Raw genomic sequence first — 26,257 nt, forward strand, 5'->3', positions numbered from 1 at the left:
AATCTGCAAATAATATATAGCACCTTATACCTGTATAAATCTTTTCCATTTTGAATATTCTAAAATTATTTATTTGCTGATTAACTGCTCTGTTTCCTTAGTTTGTTCTTTGTTATTAATAGTCTTATAATGGACTCCCTGGTCCTTTATTTCAGGTTTCCTATGATTGCTATTCTTTTTTCAAGTGTTCTATGTCTATGTGTTCTATTTAGAAGGGGCTTTTATCATCTTTATCTTTCAAAATTTTTTTATATTGTTTTATGCTACCTTACTTTTAATTTCAAAGAGGTTTTTTGTGCTTCTTATAAGTGTTTAGTTATGCATGTATGTATAATTTAATGGTATTTATACAATATGTTTGATTTATTTTATTGCATTGTTTTCTGACTTGTCTGCTTCTTCTGAGTGTTTTAGTTTTCTGTTTTATTTTTTCTCATTCATGTAAGAAACATAGTCAAGTGATAAGACTATAGAAAATAGGGGAAATGTTCTGCATGTATCACTGGTGTTGGTTACCTTGTTAACTAGTGGGCCTTCTCTGTGTGAGCTGGCTGAATTGTTGACTTTTCCCATAAGTTGGTTAATTTATGTCACAATTTTATAGTAAACATTCTCAAACTAATCTCCTTTCTTCGTTGTATTTCATACTTCTGATGTCTGAGTCTTTTGAGGGTTCCATGATGTGTACAGACCTGCCCATGCATTTCCCCCACTGCAGGCATCATTTTTAATTTTCTCTGGCTGCTCTGTTACTGTTTAGGTATATGATTTAAAATTCCAAAATTTTTTTGCTGGCATCTCTTTTTCTGTTATTCTTACCCTTAAATATTTTCTTTTTATCAGTGTGATAAAATTATATTTAAAGAAATTATATGTTTTTGCCATTTAAGAAATTAGTTTTCATACCCATTATTATGTTTAATCAGTAATTCAATAAGTTTGTGCTAACCGACTAATAGGTATTTGGCCTCTGGACTCTGTCCTCAAAGTACTTACATTTCATCTAGAGTAATATAGCTAATGTCTAAAAAAAAAAAAGAAGATCAGTACACTATACATTAATGGGATAAAAAATATAACTGAAACTCAGGAAAGGAAGACACACATATGGATGGAGTATTTAGAGAAGAGAGAGAAGAAAATGTAGGTCATTCACTGATACTTAAGAAATGGAACACATTTGGTCTTTGCTAGATTAAAGAAGACATCAATAACAATGAGGAAAATCATGCAGAGAATGCTTAACCATAGTTAGTAAATATGCTAAACTTAGTATAGACTACTCACCTAATTCTCCAAATATATGGGCTAGTTACAATTATTTCCTTCACTTTCATAAAACAAAACAAAACAAAAGATGTAGTTGGAGAAGGACTTGCTTAATATCAGAAACTTAATCAACAGTTGAACCAGGATTCAAGCCCCAAAGCCTAACTTTAAAACCTATGCTCTTAAACAGTAGGTTAAATTGATATTTGTATATTTACAGCTTAACTTAATAATTTATTTGAATTCAGAGTAAGAATTTTTAGAGTTTTCTTAGAAAACCAAATATAATTTTAACTGTGACAGAAAATGACAAGGAGATGTAGACTGGTTTATGATATAGCCTAATTAAAGAAGAGTTAAACTTCTTTTATTAAAAATGTATTCTACTGAAACTGGAAGGAAAGCTGCAGTTTTAAGCTGAAGGTGAACAAGATAACAAAGCAATGAGCTGACGCTGGTTGCAGGATCTTAAAATTCTTGATTAATGTAATCAGCAAGTTTTGAAATAAAAATGCCATAGAACATTACTGTTATTCACTCCCCCCAAACATTCTAAGAATCCAAAAATGTTAATAAATGAAACAGAATATGCACACAATTAGATATAAATTTGTAGATAAATTATATTTTCAATAAGATCTTTCCCTAAATATACATGCATTAAGATTCTGTAAGACACAGTTCAATTCAGTTGCTCAGTTGTATCTGACTCTTTGTGACCCCATGAATCGCAGCACACCAGGCCTCCCTGTCCATCACCAACTCCTGGAGTTTACTCAAACTCATGAGTCGCTATGTCATCCAACCATCTCATCCTCTGTCGCCCCCTTCTCCTCCTGCCCCCAATCCCTCCCAGCATCAGGGTCTTTTCCAATGAGTCAATGTTTCGCATGAAATGGCCAAAGTATTGGAGTTTCAGCTTCAGCATCAGTCCTTTCAATGAACACCCAGGACTGATCTTCTTTAGGATAGACTGGTTAGATGTCCTTGAAGTCCAAGGGATTCTCAAGAGTCTTCTCCAACACCACAGTTCAAAAGCATCAATTATTTGGCACTCAGCTTTCTTCACAGTCCAACTCTCACATCCATACATGACCACTGGAAAAACCATAGCCTTGACTAGGTGGACCTTTGTTGGCAAAGTAATGTCTCTGCTTTTTATTTTTTATTTATTTATTTATTTTTTGTCTCTGCTTTTTAATATGCTGTCTAGGTTAGTCATACTTTCCTTCCAAGGAGTAAGCATCTTTTAATTTCATCTGCAATCACCATCTGCATGTGATTTTGGAGCCCAAAAAAATAGTCTGACACTGTTTCCACTGTTTCCCCATCTATTTCCCATGAAGTGATGGAACCAGATTCCATGATCTTAGTTTTCTGAATGTTGAGCTTTAAGCCAACTTTTTCACTCTCCTCTTTCACTTTCATCAAAAAGCTTTCTGGTTCCTCTTCACTTTCTGCTATAAAGGTGGTATCAGCTGCATGTTTGAGGTTATTGATATTTCTCCCGGCAATCTTGATTCCATCTAGTGCTTCTTCCAGCCCAGCGTTTCTCATGATATACTCTGCATATAAGTTAAATAAGCAGGGTGACAATATACAGCCTTGACGTACTCCTTTTCCTGTTTGGAACCAGCCTGTTGTTCCATGTCCAGTTCTAACTGTTGCTTCCTGACCTGCACATAGGTTTCTCAATAGGCAGGTCAGGTGGTCTGGTATTCCCACCTCTTTCAGAATTTTCCACAGTTTATTGTGATCCACACAGTCAAAGGCTTTGGCATAGTCAATAAAGCAGAAATAGATGTTTTTCTGGAACTCTCTTGCTTTTTTGATGATCCATGGATGTTGACAATTTGATCTCTGGTTCCTCTGCCTTTTAAAACCAGCTTGAACATCTGGAAGTTCACAGTTCACGTATTGCTGAAGCCTGGCTTGGAGAATTTGATCATTACTTTACTAGCGTGTGAGATGAGTGCAAATGTGCAGTAGTTTGAGCATTCTTTGGAATTGCCTTCCTTTGGGATTGGAATGAAAACTGGCTTGTTATATTTTACCCCCTTTGAAATACAATAATTTGAAATATTAGAAGCTTGATGCAACAAACTTAGTCTATCAGGCATGTAATGAGTGCTTCCACTAATTAATAACAAATAGCTTACATGTTGCTAAGAAGTATTCTTCCTTATAATTACAAAATAACCTCCAAACATATTTACTAGTATGGCTCTCTGCTGTTTTTGCATGTCTGTTAATCAAATTTTAGCATAAAAAAATTAAGAGGATAACAAGCTTTCAGCAATTAAAGAGGGGCTTGATGTGGTGGAAGTAGAGGACTAGAATCAGAAATTTCTGCTCTGTGAATAACAATGATATTGTCTAACATAAAGTAATTTAAAAAAAAACTACTTTCAGAAAGCAAGTCTGCTCAAATACCAAATGAAAAAAAGTAGTGCTCCACATAAATTTCTGTTCCTGGGCATCTTAAAAAAATTGCAAACAGTGATGTGTATCTCCTGCCCATTCAAAGTGATTTCTAATTTCTGCATTAAGTTTAATTAGCAAGGGGCTTAGCTGGTGGATCAGACTGTAAAGAATCTGGCTTCAATGCAGGAGACCTGGTTTTGATTCCTGGGTCAGGAAGATTCCCTGGAGAAGGGAAAGGCTACCCACTGCAATATTCTTGCCTGGAAAATTCCATGACAATGGAGCCTGGCGGGGTACAGTCCATGGGGTGTCTCAAAGGGTTAAACGTGACTCAGTGAATAACACACACTCACACACTTAGCCAGAAAGGAGACAATTTCTGGCATTATGCATATGCGCTTTAAATATCATTGTTGTTGTTCTTGTTGTTAATGTTATTTTGACTATATGTTTATACATTTAGCTTATGCAATTTACAAAAAAAAAAAAAAAAAAATTCAAGTGCATTTAGCCTGGCAGATCATTTGGTTAAATGACCAGCCAAATGACTACTTTCTATCAGAAAGAAGTCTGACTTCATCGCATTTTAGTGGCTTTCACTTCAAAATAACTGTGCTAATACAAGCCCCATGGCACCTACTTTGGAATTCAAATACTAAGACAGATAGACAGATGATGGACAGACAGGGTCTGGCAGACTACAGCATAGAGAACTGTGTAATAAGTTTGATATTAATTCTCCAGTTTTGTCTTTTTCTTTTTGCCTTTTTTTTTTTGGTAAGGTCATGTTGTTTAGTTACCATTATACCCTCCCTCAGGAGCTATGCATTTTTTAATTATTTTTTTGGTTGGAGCCGAAGAATACAGATGCAGCTAGATGGGATTCTGGAAATCTGATCAATTTGCCTTTTCTTTCCTTAGTAATCTGGATCAAAGGCAACTGTGCAAAGTGTGAAAATGGGAAAGAAGCTTCAGAAACATCAGTAGATCTGAACTTCCAGACCTGCAGAATTTTCAATTTGATCCATTTTCAGACATAAGAACATTTAAAAATGAATATCTTTTACACAATTCTCTTAAAATGAACTATGCCATGTACTTTCTGGAAAGTCTGCCTCTCTCAGGAATAAGCACAACTAAGGTTGAAGACATCTGTTATAAAGCATTATTCATTCTTCATCCTAACAAAATCACTTTGCCTGTTGACAAGGTCAGGAATTATAAAGTGAAGAAAAATAAAAGAGTTTATTCAAGAAGATCTTACTGCATCAACACAGTCCCTTTAGTCTATCATATCAGGAGAAGGAGATGGCATTTGTCTATGGTGACACATTTGAGCTGAATTTAAATACTTGAAGGAGTCTGTCAGCAACTCTGTGAAACCAATCTGAAATAGTCCATTTTCTTAATGTGTTTAATTTTTTAAATTTTTCTTAAATGTGTTTAATTGGGTTGGGCCTCAGGACATATATTTATCAGACTTCTAGTGCTTCATAGCTAATGCCCTGTCCCAATGTCTCAAAAATCTGTCTCTCTCATGCTATTTGATTTGTCTTCTATGTCTCAAAAACAGCTGCTCAAAAGCCATGAGTACACATAAAACCAGCAGCCAAAAATCATACCATTTCATTAAGACTATACTGATTTAAATTATTATGAAAAGATTTATAATTATAATTCTGTGGTGGGGGGTGGAGAGAGCAAGAGATAGAAAGAGAGACTTCAATATTTTTAAAAAATAAAAGATTCATCAAGCCATCTTATTGCTTTATGGCTCCACAGATAGATATTACAGGGATTTTTTTTATTCCATTTACCCTTCATTTATATTTTTTTTCTTTCTTATTCACAGACTGATGAATAATAACAAAGAAGCATTATCATATATACCCATAAAGTATATGCAGAAGCATTTCATAAATATTAATTTATGCTGTAAAAATAATAAACAACTTAAACAAAATATTTTGTTTTTTAAACTGGAGCTGTGCAGAATAAGCCCACCTGGGTCTTGGAATCCATGATATAATCATGTAAATTGCTCTCAGAAATAAAAAATAGACACATTATAACAAAAATATATCTAAAAATTAATCTTAAAGTGGAGATTTATATACCATGGAAACTTGAAAAAGTACAAAGATGTACACATTGTGAATTCACAGGTGAAATGCGAGCACAAGATTTTCAAGGCTCTATAATGAAATGGGAGCAGAAGCTACTTATACAGGCGTGTACAGAACTTACACAGAGCAAAGAGATTATGCAAATCACATGCAAATGTGTAGTAGGGTGTCACAGTAGTATGTCCCACGTAGTAGTGTGCCTTAAAAGTACACGGATAATGATGTTGAATCTCCAAATTGATTTACAAAGGCCAGGAAGTCATATTCATATGTTACCCAGGTAAAGGAATCTATTTTATTCATTCAGAAAGAGAAGAAAAATGCCTGGAGCTGTAGAAAGTCATCCCTTTTCAATTTGTTACTTCAGAACCATCTCTAGGTTACAGGGCAACATTCACACATCCTCAGTTATGTTAAGGCCTGAGTATATGGCCCAGGATATCACAGGTAGCTTGCTTTTGTGACCTTTTTCCTGGGGTATTCCTTTGTTCTGTTTATTTTCTTTCCTAAGAAGGAAAAATACAGAGTTAAAATATCCGCAGAATTCTCTTTACCTATAAAGACTACCTTCTACTACTTGCAGTGAAGTTCTGTATAAGTGAGTGATTAAAACGTCTCAATATTTGAAAAGTGAAAATGAATGTCACTTAGTCATGAATGACTCTTTGCAACACCATGGACTATACAGTCCTTGGAATTCTCCAGGCCAGAATACTGGAATGGGTAGCAGTTCCCTTCTCCAGGGAATCTTCCCAACCAGCTGAGCCACAAGGGAAGCCCTCATCTACTTTAGAACTGCCCTGGAGGTCACTCACCTATACAGAACTTCACTGCAAGTAGTAGGAAATAGTCTTTATGTGTTGCATGCCTGATTACTTTCCTGGACTAATACTAACTGAGCCCTTGTAAGTACTAACACCTCTGAATATATGGACATTGAAGAGGAGAGATTCCTTCCACTCTTCTTTCATGTAACAGTTGATTTCAGATCTGACTATTTTAGGACCAGGGCACTTATCCCAGGTCTGCATGGTATCAGGCCACAAGGCGTGCTTCTTGGTGGGGGCCACTTATAATGAGTAAGCAAAATCTTAACTTTCTCACAATGTTTTTAATGTGAGATTTTAAAAAATATTTTTTTATATTTTTATAATATATTTTATATTTTTATATATTTTTATATTTTTTATATTTTTAATGGAGATATTCATTCCATTTTAACCCCTACTTACTTATAAGAGATCCTTTGTATCCTTCACAGTTCTATCTGGGAAAAGATACTAATCTCTCTTTTGGAGGGTGAAGGAGTATTGGAAGGTATATTTTCTTTTCAACTTTATGCCCTTCAGAATATTAATAGCTTTTTCACAGGGCTAAAAAGTGCAATTGATCTTAAGATTCATTTTTTTTTATTGTATATAACAATATGCAATGCAAACTCAGTGTTTCCTGCTTTCTAGGACTAATATCTCAATGTGTAGAATGCAATCCAGATAGATAGAAATGTAGAAAGAAAGAAAGACAGATAGATATTCATACCTACACACACACACACATTTTAATGTGCATGCATTAAAATACAGTGATTGTATAATGGCAAGTATAATAGAACTTTCTACTTTTAATTTCTAAAATGTAATTACCATGACATTAGCACTATAGAAAACAATAAGTATGTTTATTCTGAGAGTTACCTTGTGATTATACTAAAACAGCAGTTTAATGCATTTATTGTGGAGTAAATAATTAAAGTAACTAAAATATTTTGCAAATATCAATTGTTCCATAAATGCTAATATGTTCATAGAAGAGACATATAGATGTTTAGGAAGAATGATTGAATTGACAAATATGAAATTGCATTTCCTTACTAATTGGATGAGATCCACCTTCATTATGGAAAGCAATATGCAATACTCCAAGTCCATAGAAGTAAATGTAAATTTCACACAAACACCCTCACAGAAACACCTTGAATAATATTTAATCAAACTATTTGAGCACCATGGCCCAGACAAGTTGCCATATAAAATTAACCATCACAGCATATTATCCAGGACTTGTAATAATAATAGATTAATGTTCTCCTTTTAGTATTTTACCTTTGTTACCTAATTTTTTTAAAAGAAAGATTTTATATCAATAAAATTAAACGGCAACTCAATGTCACCGTCATCTGCTATTAATAAAATAAAATTAAAATAATATAAAGTAACTAAAATAATGTTTCTGTAGTCTACTAAAACTCATGAAACTCATCTTATCCTAGTCTATTTTTAAAAAATGAGAGAATTTGGAAAATTTTAGAGAGGTATTAATGACTTTCTGGCACCAAGGTAAGACTTCCACATTGATTAAATCAATTCATTTAATTAGAATTAAAAAGTAATTAATTAAAGTATTCCACACAGTGATAGAAAGAGGAGGTACGATGATTACTCTTTGCAGAAAACAAGTATAAATGACAGTATTGCCAGTAACAACCATTCAGTGGCACCAGAAATAAGCCAAAGGCAAACAGTATTGAGAAGCATTTGTTCTTTAAAAAGTGCTGAAGTGTTACAAAAATGCAGGCTGCATCTGTGACTTTTTGCCTGGAAATGCTCCTACCCTCTTTCTGCCCTCTTCCCTGCTTGATCACTGGAAATGAGAGCTTTACTGGTATGGGGTTTGGGCAAATTATCAGCTTTACAGGTGCAGACTTGATTTAATGTGGGAATAGGAGATATGCCCAGGTCTTTGCCAACTAAAATCAGCCGGCTCAGTTTGAAAGATATGCAATGTCCATATAGACACGGGAATCTAAAACTGAGGTCCCAGTTCTGGAAGGGCAGTAGACAAGGCAGGAATTTAATGGTGATATCCTAAAAGTGATAGATCCATATAAGAGCTGAAAGGAGCTCCAAACCTATCCTTGGCGCTAGATAAACTACACATGCAGTGGGGGGTGGGGGTGGGGTGACCTAAAGAACCATGAAAATCTAAAATGTACGGGCTATTGAAAATTTCTAAGGAATTTAAATGCATTTCTCTACCCATTCAGGGCGAGCTCAACAGAACACAGAGCCTTATGGACTTAGGCACATTATGTGACTACTGACATACACCCACACATAGGAGAAACAAGAAACCAAGTAGAAAAGATTAAATGTTTTATCAACTGCATAGTAGATAAAACTTAAGAACAGGCAAGTTATTGAAAACTGCAACTCTCAGGATAATAAAATAAAGTCCAAAATTACTATATTAACTACAATTTTCAATTAACTAAAAATTATTAAGCATGAATATAAACAGAAAAGTGACCAAAAAATAGCAACATAGCAAATGACAGCCAAAATAACTTAACTCTGAGTGAGCCCAGATATTTAATTTAGCAAATAACACTTTTAAAGCTGCTATAATTAAAATGTTCGAAGTAAAATAGTAACATATAATAAAAGAACTAAAGATAAGTGTGCTAACAATGAGCAACAAATAGAATATTCAAGAGAGAAATGAATATAATAGCAAAGAAACAAAAGGGAAAGTTGCAATGAGAAGCCAGTAATTTAAATGAAAATATAAACCAGATGGGCTCTGAGAAGATCTGAGATGGCAATAAAAAAAACAATAAATAATAAAGCAAGTAGAAAATTAGTAAAGGTAAAGAAGACTTGAACAAGTTTATTTAAGCAGCATTCAAAAGGTAAAATAATTTGAAATAAGTGTAACAAAAGTGGTATAAGTCCTGTAAATGAAACTTATAAACCACTGCTAAAGAAATTAAAGAAGTTTTGAATGAACAGAGAAATATATCATGTCCTCAGGCTGAAGACTTGCTATTTTAAGGTGGCAGAATATTCCAAACATCTACAAATCAACATAATCGCTATCAAATTCCCAGTGGATTTTTGAGACAGACCAACTGACTAAATTTACATGTGAAAAAAACTTTCAGAAGTGCTACTATCTTTTACCGTGATTTCAAAATAATTTTAGATTTACAAAATAGCTGCAAAGATTGTACACAGAATTCTCACATTACCATCCCCCTATTTCTCCTAATGTTAGCAACTTGCATAACTATGTCACTTTTATCAAATTTCATAAATTAACATGGTAAAACTTAATTACCTAAAGTATGCACTTTATTTATATTGCTTCAATTTTTCTACCAATAATTTTTGTCTTTAGCCTTATACTGTCTGTATACTTTGCCACTGCCTTTCTTTCCCACTAGTTTCAATAAAAATGTCCTGGATTTTAATTCAGTTAGTTAGATTTATTTTTCACTGTCCCTCAGTAGGAACTATCTTCAGTTCCTACCACATCCTTATTTGAAATGAAAAAAATCTTCAGATAGTAAAATTTAATTTTTGCACCATGTGCTTCAATAGGTTTTTGGAAACTTCATACAATAATGCATCTGCCATTACAGAAACATACAGAATACCACATTATGATAAAAATTATTAATGTGCAACCTATTTACAGCCTATCTCTCCTCCCTCCCCAAACCCCTTAGCAAGTACAGGTCTTTTTTTTTTTTTTTTTTCCTGGTTCAAGAATTTAGTCTTTTCCAAAATATTATATAAATGCTATCACAAAACATTTATACTTTTTACTCTGATTTCTTTCCCATAGTAAAATTTGAGACTCATTCTTTTTGTTTAAATCCATAGTTTATTCCATTGTATGGATTTACCGCAGTTATATCTATTTACTTATTAAATGACATGTATCTTGTTTCCAAATATTGGAATTTATGAACTGAGCTGATTCAAACATCTAATAGATTATTGTATGAGCATAAATATTCAATGCACTTTGGTAATAGTATATATTTGCTGGTTTATATTTTATATGATAAATCATCTATTTTTCTTTCAGAGGTGCTGTACTGTTTCCACAGGCAGTAGAAATGTTTTCTTTGTATAGCATGCTTGACAGCACTTGATATTGTCATTTTATATTTTTCAGCCACTTTAGCAATGGTCTAAATGTCCCTCAGCATGATTTTAATATGCATGTCCATAATAATATGATATTGAGTTACTTTTCATTTGCTTACTTAACATTTATATATCTTTTGTCAGAATGTGTCTCTTATGATTTTATGTTCATTTTCTTATTCAGTCTTTTTGGTTACTGAATTTTTTAGAATCTTTTTATATTCAGGATAAAAGCTAATGTCAGATATACGATACATGCATATTTTCTCCAGAATTTGGCTTACCTTTTCATTACACTAAAATTTCACAGAGAAAAAGGTTTGTTTGATAAAGTCACCAGATAAACTTGTTGCTTTTTATATATAATGCTTTTAATATCATATATTAAAAAATCATAAAATTCAAGGTCCTGAGATTTTATATTTTACAGAAATTGTGTCATTTTATATTTGTCTATAGTCCATTTTGACTCAGTTCTTGGATGAAGTGAGAGGTATGTGTCAAGGTTTATTATTTGTTTTTAATATGAAGTACAATAAGTACAGTGCCATTTATTGAAAAAAGTATCATTCATCAACCGAATTTGAGTGCAATTTTGAATAAAATGCTGACTATATTTCTGATGATCTATTTCTGGGTTCTCCATTCTGTATCAATGAACAATCAATGGATATTATCTTGATTAGTATTCAGTTCAGTTCAGTTCAGTCATTCAGTCGTGTCCGACTCTTTGCGACCCCATGAATCGCAGCACGCCAGGACTCCCTGTCCATCTCCAACTCCTGGAGTTTGCTCAAACTCATGTCCATTGAGTCGGCGATGGCATCCAACCATCTCAACCTCTGTCGTCCTTTTCTCCTCCTGCCCTCCATCTTTCCCAGGATCAGGGTCTTTTCCAATGAGTCAGCTCTTCACATCAGGTGGCCAAAGTATTGGAGTTTCAGCTTCAACATCAGTCCTTCCAATGAACACCCAGGGCTGATCTCCTTTAGGATGGATGGATGGATCTCCTTGCAGTCCAAGGGACTCTGAAGAGTGTTCTCCAGCACCAGAGTTCAAAATCAATTCTTCGGTACTCAACTTTCCTTATAGTTCAACTCTCTCATCCATACACGACTACCGCCTTGACTAGATGGACTTTTGTTAACAAAGTGATGTCTCTGATTTTTAATGTGGTGTCTAGGTTGGTCATAACTTTCTTTCCAAGGATAAGTGTCTTTTAATTTCATAGCTGCAGTCACCATCTGCAGTGAATTTTGGAGCCCCCCAAAATAAAGTCTGTCACTGTTTCCCCTGTTTCCCCATCGTTGTGCCATGAAGTGATGGGACCGGATGCCATGACCTCAGTTTTCTGAATGCTGAGCTTTAAGCCAATTTTTCACTCTCCTCTTTCACTTTCATCAAGAGGCTCTTTAGTTCTTCACTTTCTGCCATAGGGTGGTGTCATCTCCATATCTGAGGTTATTGATATTTCTCCCCACAATCTTGATTCCAGCTTGTGCCTCTTCCAGGCCAGTGTTTCTCATGATGTACTCTGCATTTAAGTTAAATAAGCAGGGTGACAATATACAGCCTTGACATACTCCTTTTCCTGTTTGGAACCAGTCTGTTGTTCCATGTCCAGTTCTAACTGTTGCTTCCTGACCAGCATATAGGTTTTTCAAGAGGCAGGTCAGGTGGTCTGGTATTTCCATCTCTTTCAGAATTTTCCACAGTTTATTGTGATCCATAATAGGCTTTGGCATAGTCAATAAAGCAGAAATAGATGTTTTTCTGGAACTCTCTTGCTTTTTTGATGATCCGCGGATGTTGACAACTTGATCTCTGGTTCCTCTGCCTTTTCTAAAACCAGCTTGAACATCTGGAAGTTCACAGTTCACGTATTGCTGAAGTCTGGCTTGGAGAATTTTGAGCACTACTTTACTAGCGTGTGAGATGAGTCCCATTGTGCGGTAGTTTGAGCATTCTTTGGGATTGCCTTCCTTTGGGATTTGAATGAAAACTGACCTTATCCAGTCCTGTGGCCACTGCTGAGTTTTCCAAATTTGCTGGCATATTGAGTGCAGCACTTTCACAGCATCATCTTTTAGGATTTGAAATAGCTTAACTGGAAGTCCATCACCTCCACTAGCTTTGTTTTAGTGATACTTCCTAAGGCCCACTTGACTTCACATTAGGATGTCTGGCCCTAGGTGAGTGATCACACCATTGTGATTATCTGGGTAGTGAATATCCTTTTTGTACAGTTCTTCTGTGTATTCTTGCCACGTCTTCTTAATATCTTCTGCTTCTCTTTGGTCCATACCATTTCTGTCCTTTATTGAGCCATCTTTGCATCAAATGTTCCCTTGGTATCTCTAATTTTCTTGAAGAGATCTCCAGTCTTTCCCATTCTATTGTTTTCCTCTATTTCTTTCCACTGATCACTGAGGAAGGCTTTCTTATCTCTCCTTGCTATTCTTTGGAACTCTGCATTCTTTCCTTTTCTCCTTTGCTTTTTGCTTCTCTTTTCACAGCTATTTGTAAGGCCTCCTCAGACAGCCATTTTGCTTTTTTGCATTTGTTTTTCTTGGGAATGGTCTTGATCCCTGTCTGCTGTACAATGCCACAAACCTCTGTCCATAGTTCATCAGGCATTCTGTCTATCAGATCTAGTCCCTTAAATCTATTTCTCACTTCCATTGTATAATCATAAGGGATTTGATTTAGATCATACTTCAATGGTCTAGTGGTTTTCTCCACTTTCTTTAAATCTGAATTTGGCAATAAGGAGTTTATGATCTGAGCCACAGTCAGCTTCCAGTCTTGTTTTTGATGACTAACTTGATTAGTATATATTTATAGTAAAGTTATATATATGAAATACATTAGTATCAGTCTTCAAAACATGTTTTACTTTTGAGAAATAAATAAATACTGGAATCTAAGTCTACCTTCAAATAATATTATGTTGCTTCATTTGTAATATACATACCTATAAAAATATAGTTCCAAATTCTCCCTTTCACCATTCTTATATATTTTACATATCCATGTACTATATAACACACAACATATTTTTTCTTTAACTACTAAGTTATCTTTAGGGCAAATAAAATAACAAAAACATTTCATTTACCTTCATTTTTTCCTATTTTCAACACTATTCTTTTCTCTTGTTTACTGAGAAATGTTTCTTATGTATATCACATTTCTCTGCTTGAAAACCTTCATTAGAATATCTTATGCATTAGGTCTGCTGGCAATGAATTCTAATTTTGTTTTCTCTGAGAAAGTCTTCACTTCTCCTACTTCATTAATGTGTATTTTTGCTAGGAATGTAATTCTGTGTTGACAGTTATTTTTTATTTTCTTTTTTTTTTTAAATCAGCACTTAAAAACCACGGTCTTCTTAATTGCAAGATTACTTATGGGAAGATTGCTATAAAATTTAATCCCTGGTACCTTTGTAAGTAATATATCTTTCTACTTTTCAAGATTTTCACTTTGCTTTTATTTTCAGTAATTTGAATATGATTCATATACAAATAAGTTTTTCTGTGTTGATTACTTTTGCTATCTGTGTGGTGCTCTGTAAGCTTTTGTGATGTTCTATAAACTACTGTATCTATGATTTGGTGTGTGTCACTAATTTTGGAAATTTCTTAACCATTATTTTTTCCTCACATTTTTTTTCTCATTTTTTTATTTCTGAGATTAAAATGATGTGCCATTATATCATTTGATATTATTCCAAAAGTGTTAATATTCTCCTATGATTTTCCTTTTGTTTTATTTTGTATGATTTCTACTGAAATATCTTGGAATCAAATTGCCAACATTCATTGGTTCATAGAGAAACAAGAAAATTAAAACAAAATATATCTACTTGTGCTTCATTGACTATGTTAAAGCCTTTGGTCATGTGGATCACAAAAAACTATGGAAAATTCTTGAAGTGATGGGAATACCAGACCACCTTACCTGCATCCTGAGAAACCTGTATGCATGTCAAGAAGTGAAAGTTAGAACTGGACATGGAAAAACAGGCTGGTTCCAAATTGGGAAAGGAGTATCTCAAGGCTGTATATTGTCACCCTACTTATTTAACTTCTATGCAGGGTACATTACGTGAAATGCCATGTTGAATGAATCACAAGTTGGAATCAAGATTGCTGGGAGAAATATCAACAACCTCAGATACGCAGATGATATCACTCTAATGGTAGAAAGTGAAGAAGAGCTAAAGAGCTTCTTGACAGGAATGAATGAGGAGAGTGAAAAAGCTGATATAAAAAAGACCATGGCATCTGATTTTATCACTTCATGGGAAATAGATGGGGGAAAATGGAAAGAGTGACAGAGTTTATTTCTTGAGCTTCAAATTCACTGCAGATAGTGTGAAGCCATGAAATTAGAAGATGTTTGTGCCTTGGAAGAAAAGTTATGACAAACATAGTGTATTCAAAAGCAGAGATCACTTTGCTGACAAAGGTCCATAGAGTCAAAGCTATGTTTTTTCCATTAGTCATGTACAGATGTGAGAGGCCATAAAGAAGGCTGAGCACCAAAGAACTGATGCTTTCAAATTGTGGTGCTGGAGAAGATCCTTGAGAGCCCCTTGAGCTTCAAGGAGATCAGATCAATCAATCCTCAAGGAAATCAAACTTGAATATTCATTGGAAGTACTGATGCTGAAGATGAAGCTCCAGTATTTTGACCACCTGATGCAAACAGTCAAATGCTGATGTTGGAAAAAATTGAAGGCAAAAACATAGGGGGTGACAGAAGATGAGATGGTTAAATAGCATCATCAACTCAATGGACATGAGTTTGAACAAACTCCAGTAGATTGTAAAGGACAGGGAAGCCTACAGTCCATGGGGTCATGAAGAGTCAGATATGACTTAGTGACTGAGCAAGAACAACAACAATCTTGGAATTCACTGATTGTTTCCTTGATGGTGTTGTATTTAACTGCAAAGCAGATCTTAGGCCATTATTCTCTCTTTTATTTTCCCCAGCCCCCTAGCATTTCCATTTGGTCGTTTCTTAACTATTTTTAGTCTATAGTAAAATTACCTTCAAAATTATGATGATGCATGTTTTCTCTATTTTTATTAGCACCATTAACATGCTAAGCATTATTATTTTAAGTTTCATGTATGTTAAGTCTAATATCCTTGATACATCTGAATTTAGTTCTGATAGTATCTTTGTCTCTTCAGACTGTGATTTTTTTTTTCCGCCTTTTTGTAATGCCCTGCAATATTTTTTTTTTTTTTGACAGCTGGGCACTAAGATACATATGCAACTTATATTTACATTTATAAAATATTTATTAAAACATATCTAATATGTTTGTACCTAGACATGTGCATGCTTTTTTCTCCAGAGACAAAAATAATGGGGTTATGTGTTAATAAAGTTAGGAGTTGGGAATTAAAGTTTCCTGTTACTACTTTTCTTTCCAAATACCACAGGCTTCATGTCCTCCTACTGACTGGCTTTATCAGTTTAGTTCAGTTCAGTTGCTCAGTCGTGTCCAACTCTGCAACCCCATGGACTGTAGCATAACAGGCTTCCCTGTCCATCACCAACTCGTAGAGCTTGCTCAAACTCATGTCCATTGAGTCAGTGATGCCATCCAACCATCTCATCCTCTGTTGTCCCCTTTTCCTCCTGCCTTCAATCTTTCCCAGCATCAGGGTCTTTTTCAATCAGTCAGTTCTTCGCATCAGGTGGCCAAAGTATTGGAGTTTCAGCTTTAGCATCAGCCCTTACAATAAATATTTAGGACTGATTTCCTTTAGCATTGACTGGTTTGATCTCCTTGCAGTCCAAGGGACTCTCAAGAATCTTCTCCAACACCACAGTTTAAAAGTATCAATTCTTCAGTGCTCAGCTTTCTTTATGGTCCAACTCTCACATCCATATGTGACTACTGGAAAAACCATGGCTTTGACTAGATGGACCTTTGTTGGCAAAGTAATATCTTTGCTTTTTAATATGCTGTCTAGGTGGGCTAATTTGCCAGAGGACTTTCCTCAATATCTGATTTCCAGAGAATTTCAAGAGAATTAGTCCCTTGCAGCACTTTCAACTGTAATCCACTTTTATTTTGATTTTTATCTTGATAGCCTGGAGGTAACTGGAGTGGGAAGATGCCATTCTCTAATACTCAAATTCCTACTAAATTTTAGGCAGATTCTGTTTCCCTTTGCTTCAGGGCTTTGGTCTTCACAAGTGTTCCTTCCCTTCCTCTAACTGTCATGGCAAACCTTTCATGCTTCCCTGCCCATGCTGTTGTTGCTGTTTAGTTGCTAAATGTTGTCTGACTTGTGATGCCACAGACTGTAGCCCACCAGGCTCCTCTGTCCACAGAATTTCCCAGGCAGGAATCCTGGAGTGGTTTGCCATTTCCTTCTCCAGGGGATCCTCCTAACCGAGGGATCAAACCCACATCTCTTACTTTAGAAAGCATATTCTTTACTGCTGAACCAGCAGGGAAGCACATGTCATGGATAATACTAACTCCATCTCTCTGCCAGCTCCCCTTCTCAGCTGCAACATTGCCAATATAATTTCTGTAGATCTTCCTTATGCAGATTAAAGCCATTTCTCCACAATAAAGATGGCAGAGATGGGTATAGCATCTCTCCATAAGACCCTAGTGGCTACTGTTTGTCTCCTCCTACCAACACCACAAGAAAAGTCTTCCCAGGATTCTATTCAATCTTATGAGTAGCTTCCAAAAATCTTAGAGGAAAATCTTGAAGAGTGTGACCCTGCCTGTATCTATACCTCTATGTACTTTACATTCCTGTTCTTTACCACACTCGCATCATAGCTATTCATTAAAATTTATTAGCTGTATCTTCTTACTGGCATATATAACACCCTGCAGTGTCTGTTTCCTAGGTTACCACACACTCAGATTGTGTTTCTCCCTGCAAGCATCTTCTTCTCTCCCAATATTCTAGGTTACTTGATTGTCCTGGAAAGTTTTTTCACTGATGGGTTCAAGAAAAGTCATTAATTTCATTGATTTGCAGCTTGTATATCTAATTTTTAATTGCAGAGGTTGGCATGAGACTTCTCGTACTCTGTATCTCTGAACTAAAACTGTTGTTTATTGAAAACAACAAAATTTGTTTTAGATTAATATTCAATTGCCTCTATATTTGCTTTTTATTTCCATAGTTAAAACTATTATGCAAATAATAACACTAAAGGATTGATTCAAATTTTATAAATAATGTCTAATATGCTAGAAATACAAAAAAGTATATATTTTTTAAAATATATATTTAAATTAAACAATCAAATAAACTGACTTTACCAAAACTTTGATCTCTCACATTTAAAGTATACCTAAGGTTTTCTAAGTGGCTCATTAATATTGTTATTCTGCATGTGAAACTAACTTGGGTTAAGGGTTGGGGTGTGAAGAGAAGACTGGAAGAACAGTGATAAATGGAATACATGAAAATGAGAGAAAAGACAAAAAAGATGTAACTACGGTAACCAAAATAGTGATGTTTGACCTTAAAGTGACCTTTTCAATTTGTATTCTATTTAAACATTCTCCCAGCACTGACCTGAAAGCTCTCATTTTTATACATAATAAAGATATATACCTGCTGTCTCCAAAGTGAACAAAACTCCAGTGAGAATTATGTCAACTTTCCTTTCTCATCTATTACTGGAAGAATTTTTTTTCATCATAGAAATAAAGTAATAACAATAAGACACTTGATTCTTGCAAGCATATAACTTCCTCCAAACAAAATCAGTTCATTTCAGGAGGGGAAATACAGATTAATATACAGGAGTTTTGACTAACTCACCCCTGTCCCCCTTCAATAAGCATATGGAAAGAAAGCAATGGATGAATGATGGTCATAATTTTGCATAAAATATTTTGAAGTTAGTGTAACTGTGTGACTGGAGATGAAGCTGAGAATGTGAGCCAGACCAGATATGTACAAAGCCTTTGTAAGCCAGGCTGAATAATTCACTCTTCTGGAATAGGCAAAAAAAGAACTAGAAAATAGCTTGAATTGTCATGACATAATTACATTTTTAGAAAGGCAACACTGTAGGTGATGCAACGATCTTGATTAAGGGGCAGACCCAAAATTAGAGGGCTGTCACAGTGTTACTGGCAAGAGGGGTAAGAGCCAAAAGTAGGAATCACTAGTGTGTATGAGTAAGTAGAATGAGATTCAGAAGGTAATTTTTAGATATGACTAATGAGATTTAGTTCCTTATTAAATATAGAAGGGAGAGCTTTGAAAATAAGGTATGTGATGAAACCTAAAATTAATGAATAAGAAAAAAGAATGAAATTTAAAGAGTAGATTTTATTTCAACTAAAGTCAATTTATTTCTTGCTACATTATGACAGTTCTTATAAATCATCATCTTATTTTATTTTCAGGGACATTCCTTTGACTTTATCTTGTAAATATCTTTTGTATTTCTGTTGCTATTGGTGTTGTATAGGCTATATGGCAATTATTTTTAAAAGCTATTTATAATACATTGATTCTTTCCTATAACACTGTATGCTTGTGTCTATGCAAACATTCTTATCTTCCTGTGGATAAGAAATGTGGTAATCTGAAACTTCCTCTGCACCTGACAATGTGAACTTTTTCTCTGGGAATTCTTCTTCACTCTTTGTTTGACTGTTTTATTCTTTCTTATTTAAATTGGATCATTTTCTCAAGTATCTGCTGATTCTCAGCTATATCTTTATATTTAAGAATCAAATATTCAAAGGTGGTTAAATTTCCTGGTTCATAGCAGTTTTACTAACTCACTGGCTTAACTATAAAAGGATAAACTCTTTTAGGGTCTATAAAATATCAGTATTTGGAGATATTTCTCTGATTTAGTGTTTATTCAGGTTCTCTGAACAATAATTCTGCAAGAACGAGCCTGAAGCACATTTCCTGAATGTAGAAGTTCTTAGACAAGTCAGAAGAGGCTGTGTCTCACATTATCTAGATTTATACTTGTTCTTTCTTCACAGTCTTGGAGTTCCACTCTCTCCTTGGTATACTTGATAACCCATAATTCTGAGATTCATTATGGATCCTGAGGATAAATCAACTCACTTCTTGCCATTATTTCCATTAGCAAAGACTTTAAATTGGAGGTTACTATTTTCTAATAAATCATTTATCCTTCATTTTCCAGTTGCTTTCATTTTCTTCAAACATTTTCTCATTAATTTATTGAATTATATTGTCTACTCCTTTGTTATCAATGTCTTTGTGGGTCTTTACAGTTCCTATTTATTTTATACAATTTGAATGTAATCTAGGAAGGGAGAAAATATAAATATTTGTGGTTCAATTGTGTTTACTTACTCCAAATATGCTGTTTAATTTTTAAAATTTAGTTATTTTCCAGTTAGAACTACAATTCAGCCATTAAAAACTGGAGATCAGAGCACCTGCCCTACCTATTTCACAAGGCATCATAAAATTATGACAATTAAAAATATACAAATATGAAGCACTTTTAGACATTCAAGTATTATCATGAAAATAACCTGTAAGCAAACCCTTCATTTTTCAGCAGATGTGATTTAAGCTGCACTCTCAATTTGTAAAAAAAAAAAGTATAAATCAATTCACCATGAGGTGTTTATGGGTTTTCACAGAAGTGTGGCCTGCATACATAGTACCCACAGAAAGTTGTCCAGTGGAGATATATTACTGTGACTATCCCCACAGCTTATGCAGTAAATTCCTCAGAGTCTTGTGTATAACAAAGATGAAAACAAAGGATATCTATGATTTCATTGTATGGCTGTCATTACCCAATTCTGTAGTCTTTCATTCTCTCATAATTCATATTCAGATTTTCAATAGCAATTAGGATTCTAAATTTGACCAAGGCTTAGTCTAACTTATGTATATATACATATATATGGGACATTATATATGTATATTTATCTACATCTCCTATTTATCTCCTAATTATCTACATCTATGTATCTATCTACCTTCCTCTCAATGTGTCTTGGAGGAAAGAAAGGAAGCAATACATAGATATTAATAGAGTTGATTTTAAATAATGAATTATTGTATGGCAGTTTATATTCCTATATTTATGATTTCTAAGTTTTCAACTTTCCACTTTAATGTGAGTACATATTTTATATTCAGAAAATAATTATTTTTAAATTGTACTTTAGCAGATGCAGGACTGTCATGGCACAGAGATGAAAAGTTCTAGTTATTGCTGTTTTAGAACATAATTTAACAAATTTTGAAAGATCCATCCTCACAGTTAAATAAATATTGACTTTAATAAATTAACACCTGTGTGTAAGATTTTTGGTTTCAAGTAGGTAGAAACAATCTTGCAAAGAATTAATTACTCTTCTCTCAATCCCATAGTGAGTTGCAATACATGCTAAATGATGAGTAAAGGGAGGGACTGCTTTCATTCATTATGCCAAGAATACACAGCACATAAGAAGAGAAAGGTTAGAAATTATTTTTGATTGCTCAGTTTGGTGGAACCCAATATTCCTATGAATAAGCAACAGTGAATGATGAGGGAAGAGATAGCTGCTTCCCTTAATGTTTTAACATGATTTATTCAAATTTATAATGGAGAACTGAGTAAAATAAATTTGCACAAGCTTAAGTAAAATAAAGAAAATGTCATTAATCATTATAAGTAATCTGTGGAAATCATCTATTTTTTCATATGCGAATGGTCATTTAGCACTGGCCTTATCTGCAAACACTGTGCCCATATAAAGTCACCACATTAGGGTCAAGCACAGTGACACTCTGAATCAAACTGAGCAATCAATAGTGACCGCTTAACCTGCATAATTGAAAATAAAAACTATGTTCGTTTTTAGTATTTTGAAATCCATGAAGTTCAAAGCATTAGAAAAATAAACCAACATCTTCAGATTTAAAAACAAAATAATAACAAATCCACAATACTTTATGTAATGCTGTAGGGCAAAATTATTAAATACATTTAAAATATTAGAACTATATTTCTTGGAAATCATTCAATAAAAATGACCTATTTTCACTAGGTATTAATATTTTAATTGTCACTGTTATTTTATTTTTTGGTTTGCCAAATATGTTAGCATTTCTTCATCATATCCTGAAATAAAAATAATTATATGTCACTAACTCTACCAAGGTAAAAGACAGTGAAATGGTATGTAATAAAGAATTTGGTTGAATTTTGTCCCAGGTTCCTGGATGTAACATCTAAACCTTTGGAATTTTCCAAGTTATAGAAGTGTTTCTGTTACCTATAGTGGGCTTCCAAGAAAACACCTGATAATTTATACTAATGAGGTGACTCAGGAATGGACTCTTTATCCTGAAAGACTAACCATGTGATTAGAGGGTTTAGGATTTCAGTCCCATAATATTAGGCTCTAGCGAGGGAAGAGAGACTGAAGATTAATCTAAACCACAAGTCTTCTTTGGAGAAATGTCTATTTAGATTTTTTGTCCTTTTTTTTTTTAAATTGTTTTTGTCTTCTTTTTTGTTTCTTTTGATATTGAGCTGTATGTGCTGTTATATTTTGGAAATTAATCCCTTATTGGTCACATCATTTGAAAGTATTTTCTCCCAATCTGTAGACTGTCTTTTTTATTTGTTCATGTTTCTTTTGCTGTTCACAAGCTTTTAAATTTAATTAGGTTCTATTTATTTATTTTTGCTTTTATTTCCAGTATTCTAGGTGATAAATCCAAAAATGTATTGCTGTGATTTATGTCAAAGGATGTTCAATCTATGTTTTATTCTAAGAATTTTATAGTATTTCATCTTATAATTAGGTCATCAACTCATTGTGAGCTTGCTCTTTTTTTTTTTTTTTTTGCATACAGGGTTAGAGCTCTGCTTAGTCACTCAGTCATGTCTGACTCTAGTCCCCCAAGGTTCCTCTGCCCATGGGAGTCTCCAGGCAAGAATACAGGAGTGGGTCGCTATGCCCTCCTCATACAGTGTTAGAGAACATTCTAATTCCATTCTTCTAGCTCTACTGTTTTCCCAGTACTACTTATTGGTGAGATTGTCTTTTCTCCATTGTATATGGTTGCCTCCTTTGTCATATATTAATTGACCAAAAGTGCATGGGTTTATTTCTGGACTTTCTATAATGCTCTATCAATCTATATGTCTGTTTTTATGCCATTACCATACTGTTTTGATGACTATAGTTTTGTAATACACTCTTAAGTCTATACTATATATATAGCTAAATCACTGTATACCTGAAAATAATACATTGGAAATCAACTATTTTTCAATAAAAATTATATAAAAGGCACATGGCAAAACACACACACACACACACACACATGGACAACTTTTCCATAAGTGGTGCTTATGTACTGAAGTCTCAATACAATCTCTGGACACAAAACTTGAGAGAGGTTTTTTGGTTGAAAATAATCTGCATATTGTCACATGTGCTAAAAAGTTAACACATCACTGAGAATGCCACAAGCTTCACTTTTCATACCTTCCCATACCTCTTCATTTGTATGGTAAGTCCCCTACATATGAACAAGTTTCATTCTGATCATGAATACAATTTGTTTATAAGTGCAACAAATTTGGCCTAGGTGTCAACTAACCTAATCAGCTATATGGTACTGTACTATAATAATTTTGTAGTGCTTTTCTATAAATAATACATAAAACATACAAAAAATAAACATTTTAAATCTTACAGTACAGTATCTTAGAAAGTAAAGTAGTACACAACACCACCTGGCATACAGGGGCTGGCACTGAGTGAACAGACAAGAAAAGATACTCACTGGAGGAGAGAGAAAAGGTGGGAGATGGAAGAACTGAAGAATCATCAACAATAAGAGATGGAATGCAAGCTGCAATTTCATTCATGCCTCATGTTGATGGCACAAGTTCTGACTCCTTGCTGAATTTCATTCTATCTACTCTCTTAAAAAAGCGATCCAGTTATGTCTGAGTAGTAACTCTTTTTTTCCTAGTCATAGATGGCAAGGTAGCACTAGATTGCATTCTGAATGGATGCTGCAACATTTCTGCACCATTCTATGTTCAGGTCCTATACCTCAAAAACTAAAACTGTCTCCTCAAATAAGGAAAACCACCTTGCTGTGTCCTGCATCGTGAATCTCTTTGTGTCCTCAGGTACTTTTTCAACCCCCTGTCTCTCTTCACCCTTTTTCTGGGCCTCCAATCCCATCAGGTCTTTATTAGTAAACTTGTGTTGCACAAAAAGGAGTTCAATGAAGTTATCCTCTTGCAGATCTAGCTCCAGCTTCTTACAAAGGATCACTAAGTTGCTGAAGACCTCTTTGGACTCCTCTTCCAAATGCATGTTCACATCTTTGAAAGTTTGCAACTTGAAGGTTCATATGTAGGGGCCTTACAATATCCCTTTGCTATAATAAAGCTCCAATTACATTGACTAAGTTTTCTGAGTCATTCTAGTAAATTATCAAACCCGAGAGGGTAAAAGGAACCTCAAAATTTGTATCCAGCTGATGAGAAATGAAAGTGGCCTGTGAATCTCCAAACTGGTTATTGATATCTGAAGTAAGGGCAGTCTCATGGAGAACTAGTCCCTCAACCTGTGATCAAAAAGTTTGGCCGACTTCTTCATAATTAATGTCAGAAGTCAGTGCACAGCCAAAAGAAATAGACTGGCTGAGCAGATGAAAACATGATCATGTATGCACTTCCACTGACCACGTTACTCTGCTTCACCTCTAAATAGTATATAATTATTTTATATTATTAGGTTAATCATATTCCCATTAAGACTTGCATTTGTAATTATCTTTTATTTTTTGTCTTGCTATTGATTGTTTAAACTGATAAATATCTTTTACTATCCTGATTATATATATATTATATATATTATTATATTATATTATATATTATATATATAATACATATATTATATACATATAACTATTACTCACTTAATATCATTGCATCATGATTAGTCAACAGAAAAATAAAAGAATTTTATATTACCCAAACTAGCATTTAATAGAAAAATCTGTAATCACTTTTTAAAATCCAGATGCATATCAGAATTATTTTCGAATTCTTTGAAAAAAAAAATACCCAGGTATTGCTTTCACCCCTCCTCCCCAGAGTTCTAGATATGTTTATAATGAGCAGCCATGTTTAAAAACAACCGGGCTATACGAAGATCTTTTATCTAGTTGGTTTCACTTTTTCTATTTGATATTCAATGCTCCCATTTCATTTAGTTTGTTTTCCAGTTTCTCCATCTTTTATTTTTTTTTTTTTGATGTTCTTTCCCAAGCCTCTATCAAGCATAGTAGAAAAGCTTTTGTATACATATATATAAATAATATGTATAATATATATATTTAAGAAAAATTATGAATTTTTGCCTAACTAAAATATTTATGACATTTTGATTCCACTTGCTTGACTCAGTATGAGTAGAATGCTAGATTTCTAATTTTAAAAAGTATATATGCAACAAGCAACAAAGGTTTACTGTATAGCACAGGTAACTACAGTCAACATCTTGTAATAATTCCTAATGGAAAATAATTTCAAAAGTAATATATGTGTATATGTATAACTGAGTCACAAAAAAAAGGAAATCTAAAAGAATTCTACTTTTTGAAATTTTATAATGTTTGTCTTTTATGCCAGTTTTTCTAAACATCCTTTGGACATCTAACAACAACTTATGAGATACAATATTTTACATATGTTTTGCAAGATATAAGATTAATATAAATTAATATAAATATAAAACTATTATATTTAAACTATTAATGATATCATTCAAGATGTTCCTATTTTTTCTGCATTTGATTAAATTTTCTCAGATAAATGTTAATATGTCTCACTATGATTATATATATATTTTTATCCCTTATGTTCCTTCTGATTTTTGCTTTACATGTCCTTGTCCCTTTGTTGTTAGATGTCTAATCATTTATGTCATCTAACTTCTTTATGAATTGTACCTTTAATCATTAAAAATATTAACTTTTGTTTCAAAAAAAAGAAAAGAAGTCAGTGCAGATGGAGATATCATTAAGTGTTTGAGGTATCAGGAACTACAACATATCCAAATTCTCCTTTTAGCCAATTTAGACTTCAGGTCTCCCATTGGTATCAGACAAATGTATATTTTCTTTAATGTAAATTTTCTTTAATTTTCTTTCATTTCTTTAATGATTGCCTAATCTGATTTACTAATGGCTACGATCTTTATTCTAGAGAATTGATAAGATAGAAAGGTGTGTCTATTTGCTTTTTAAGGTGTCACAGATAAGGATTTTCTCAGAAACCTAGTCTCAAAATTACTTCAAAGTTAGTTTTTTAATCTAATATTTCCCATCTTTTTAAAATCACAGGTCAATATTAACAGAAAACAAAATTAAGGAAAGGCAAATTTGAAATGTTGAAAAGAAAACAAGAGAAAGAAAGAAAAATAAATGACATAAATATTTATAAATTAATATAAGT

At 33.7% G+C, this 26,257-nt stretch overlaps 1 protein-coding gene across 1 annotated transcript in view; it reads right to left on the reverse strand.

Annotated features, from left to right (window-relative positions):
- Positions 1-6,213: 6,213 nt before the first annotated feature.
- LOC122442467 overlaps positions 6,214-26,257 on the reverse strand; it is a 174,440-nt gene continuing 154,396 nt past the window's right edge. Inside the window, exon 5 of the mRNA XM_043470340.1 lies at positions 6,214-6,325. Within this exon, the coding sequence (XP_043326275.1) occupies positions 6,214-6,325 (112 nt within the window). The remainder of the gene's footprint in view (positions 6,326-26,257) is intronic.

The sequence above is a fragment of the Cervus canadensis genome, chromosome 5, assembly GCF_019320065.1.
Source record: "Cervus canadensis isolate Bull #8, Minnesota chromosome 5, ASM1932006v1, whole genome shotgun sequence".
In the NCBI taxonomy this organism is placed as follows: Eukaryota; Metazoa; Chordata; class Mammalia; order Artiodactyla; family Cervidae; genus Cervus; species Cervus canadensis.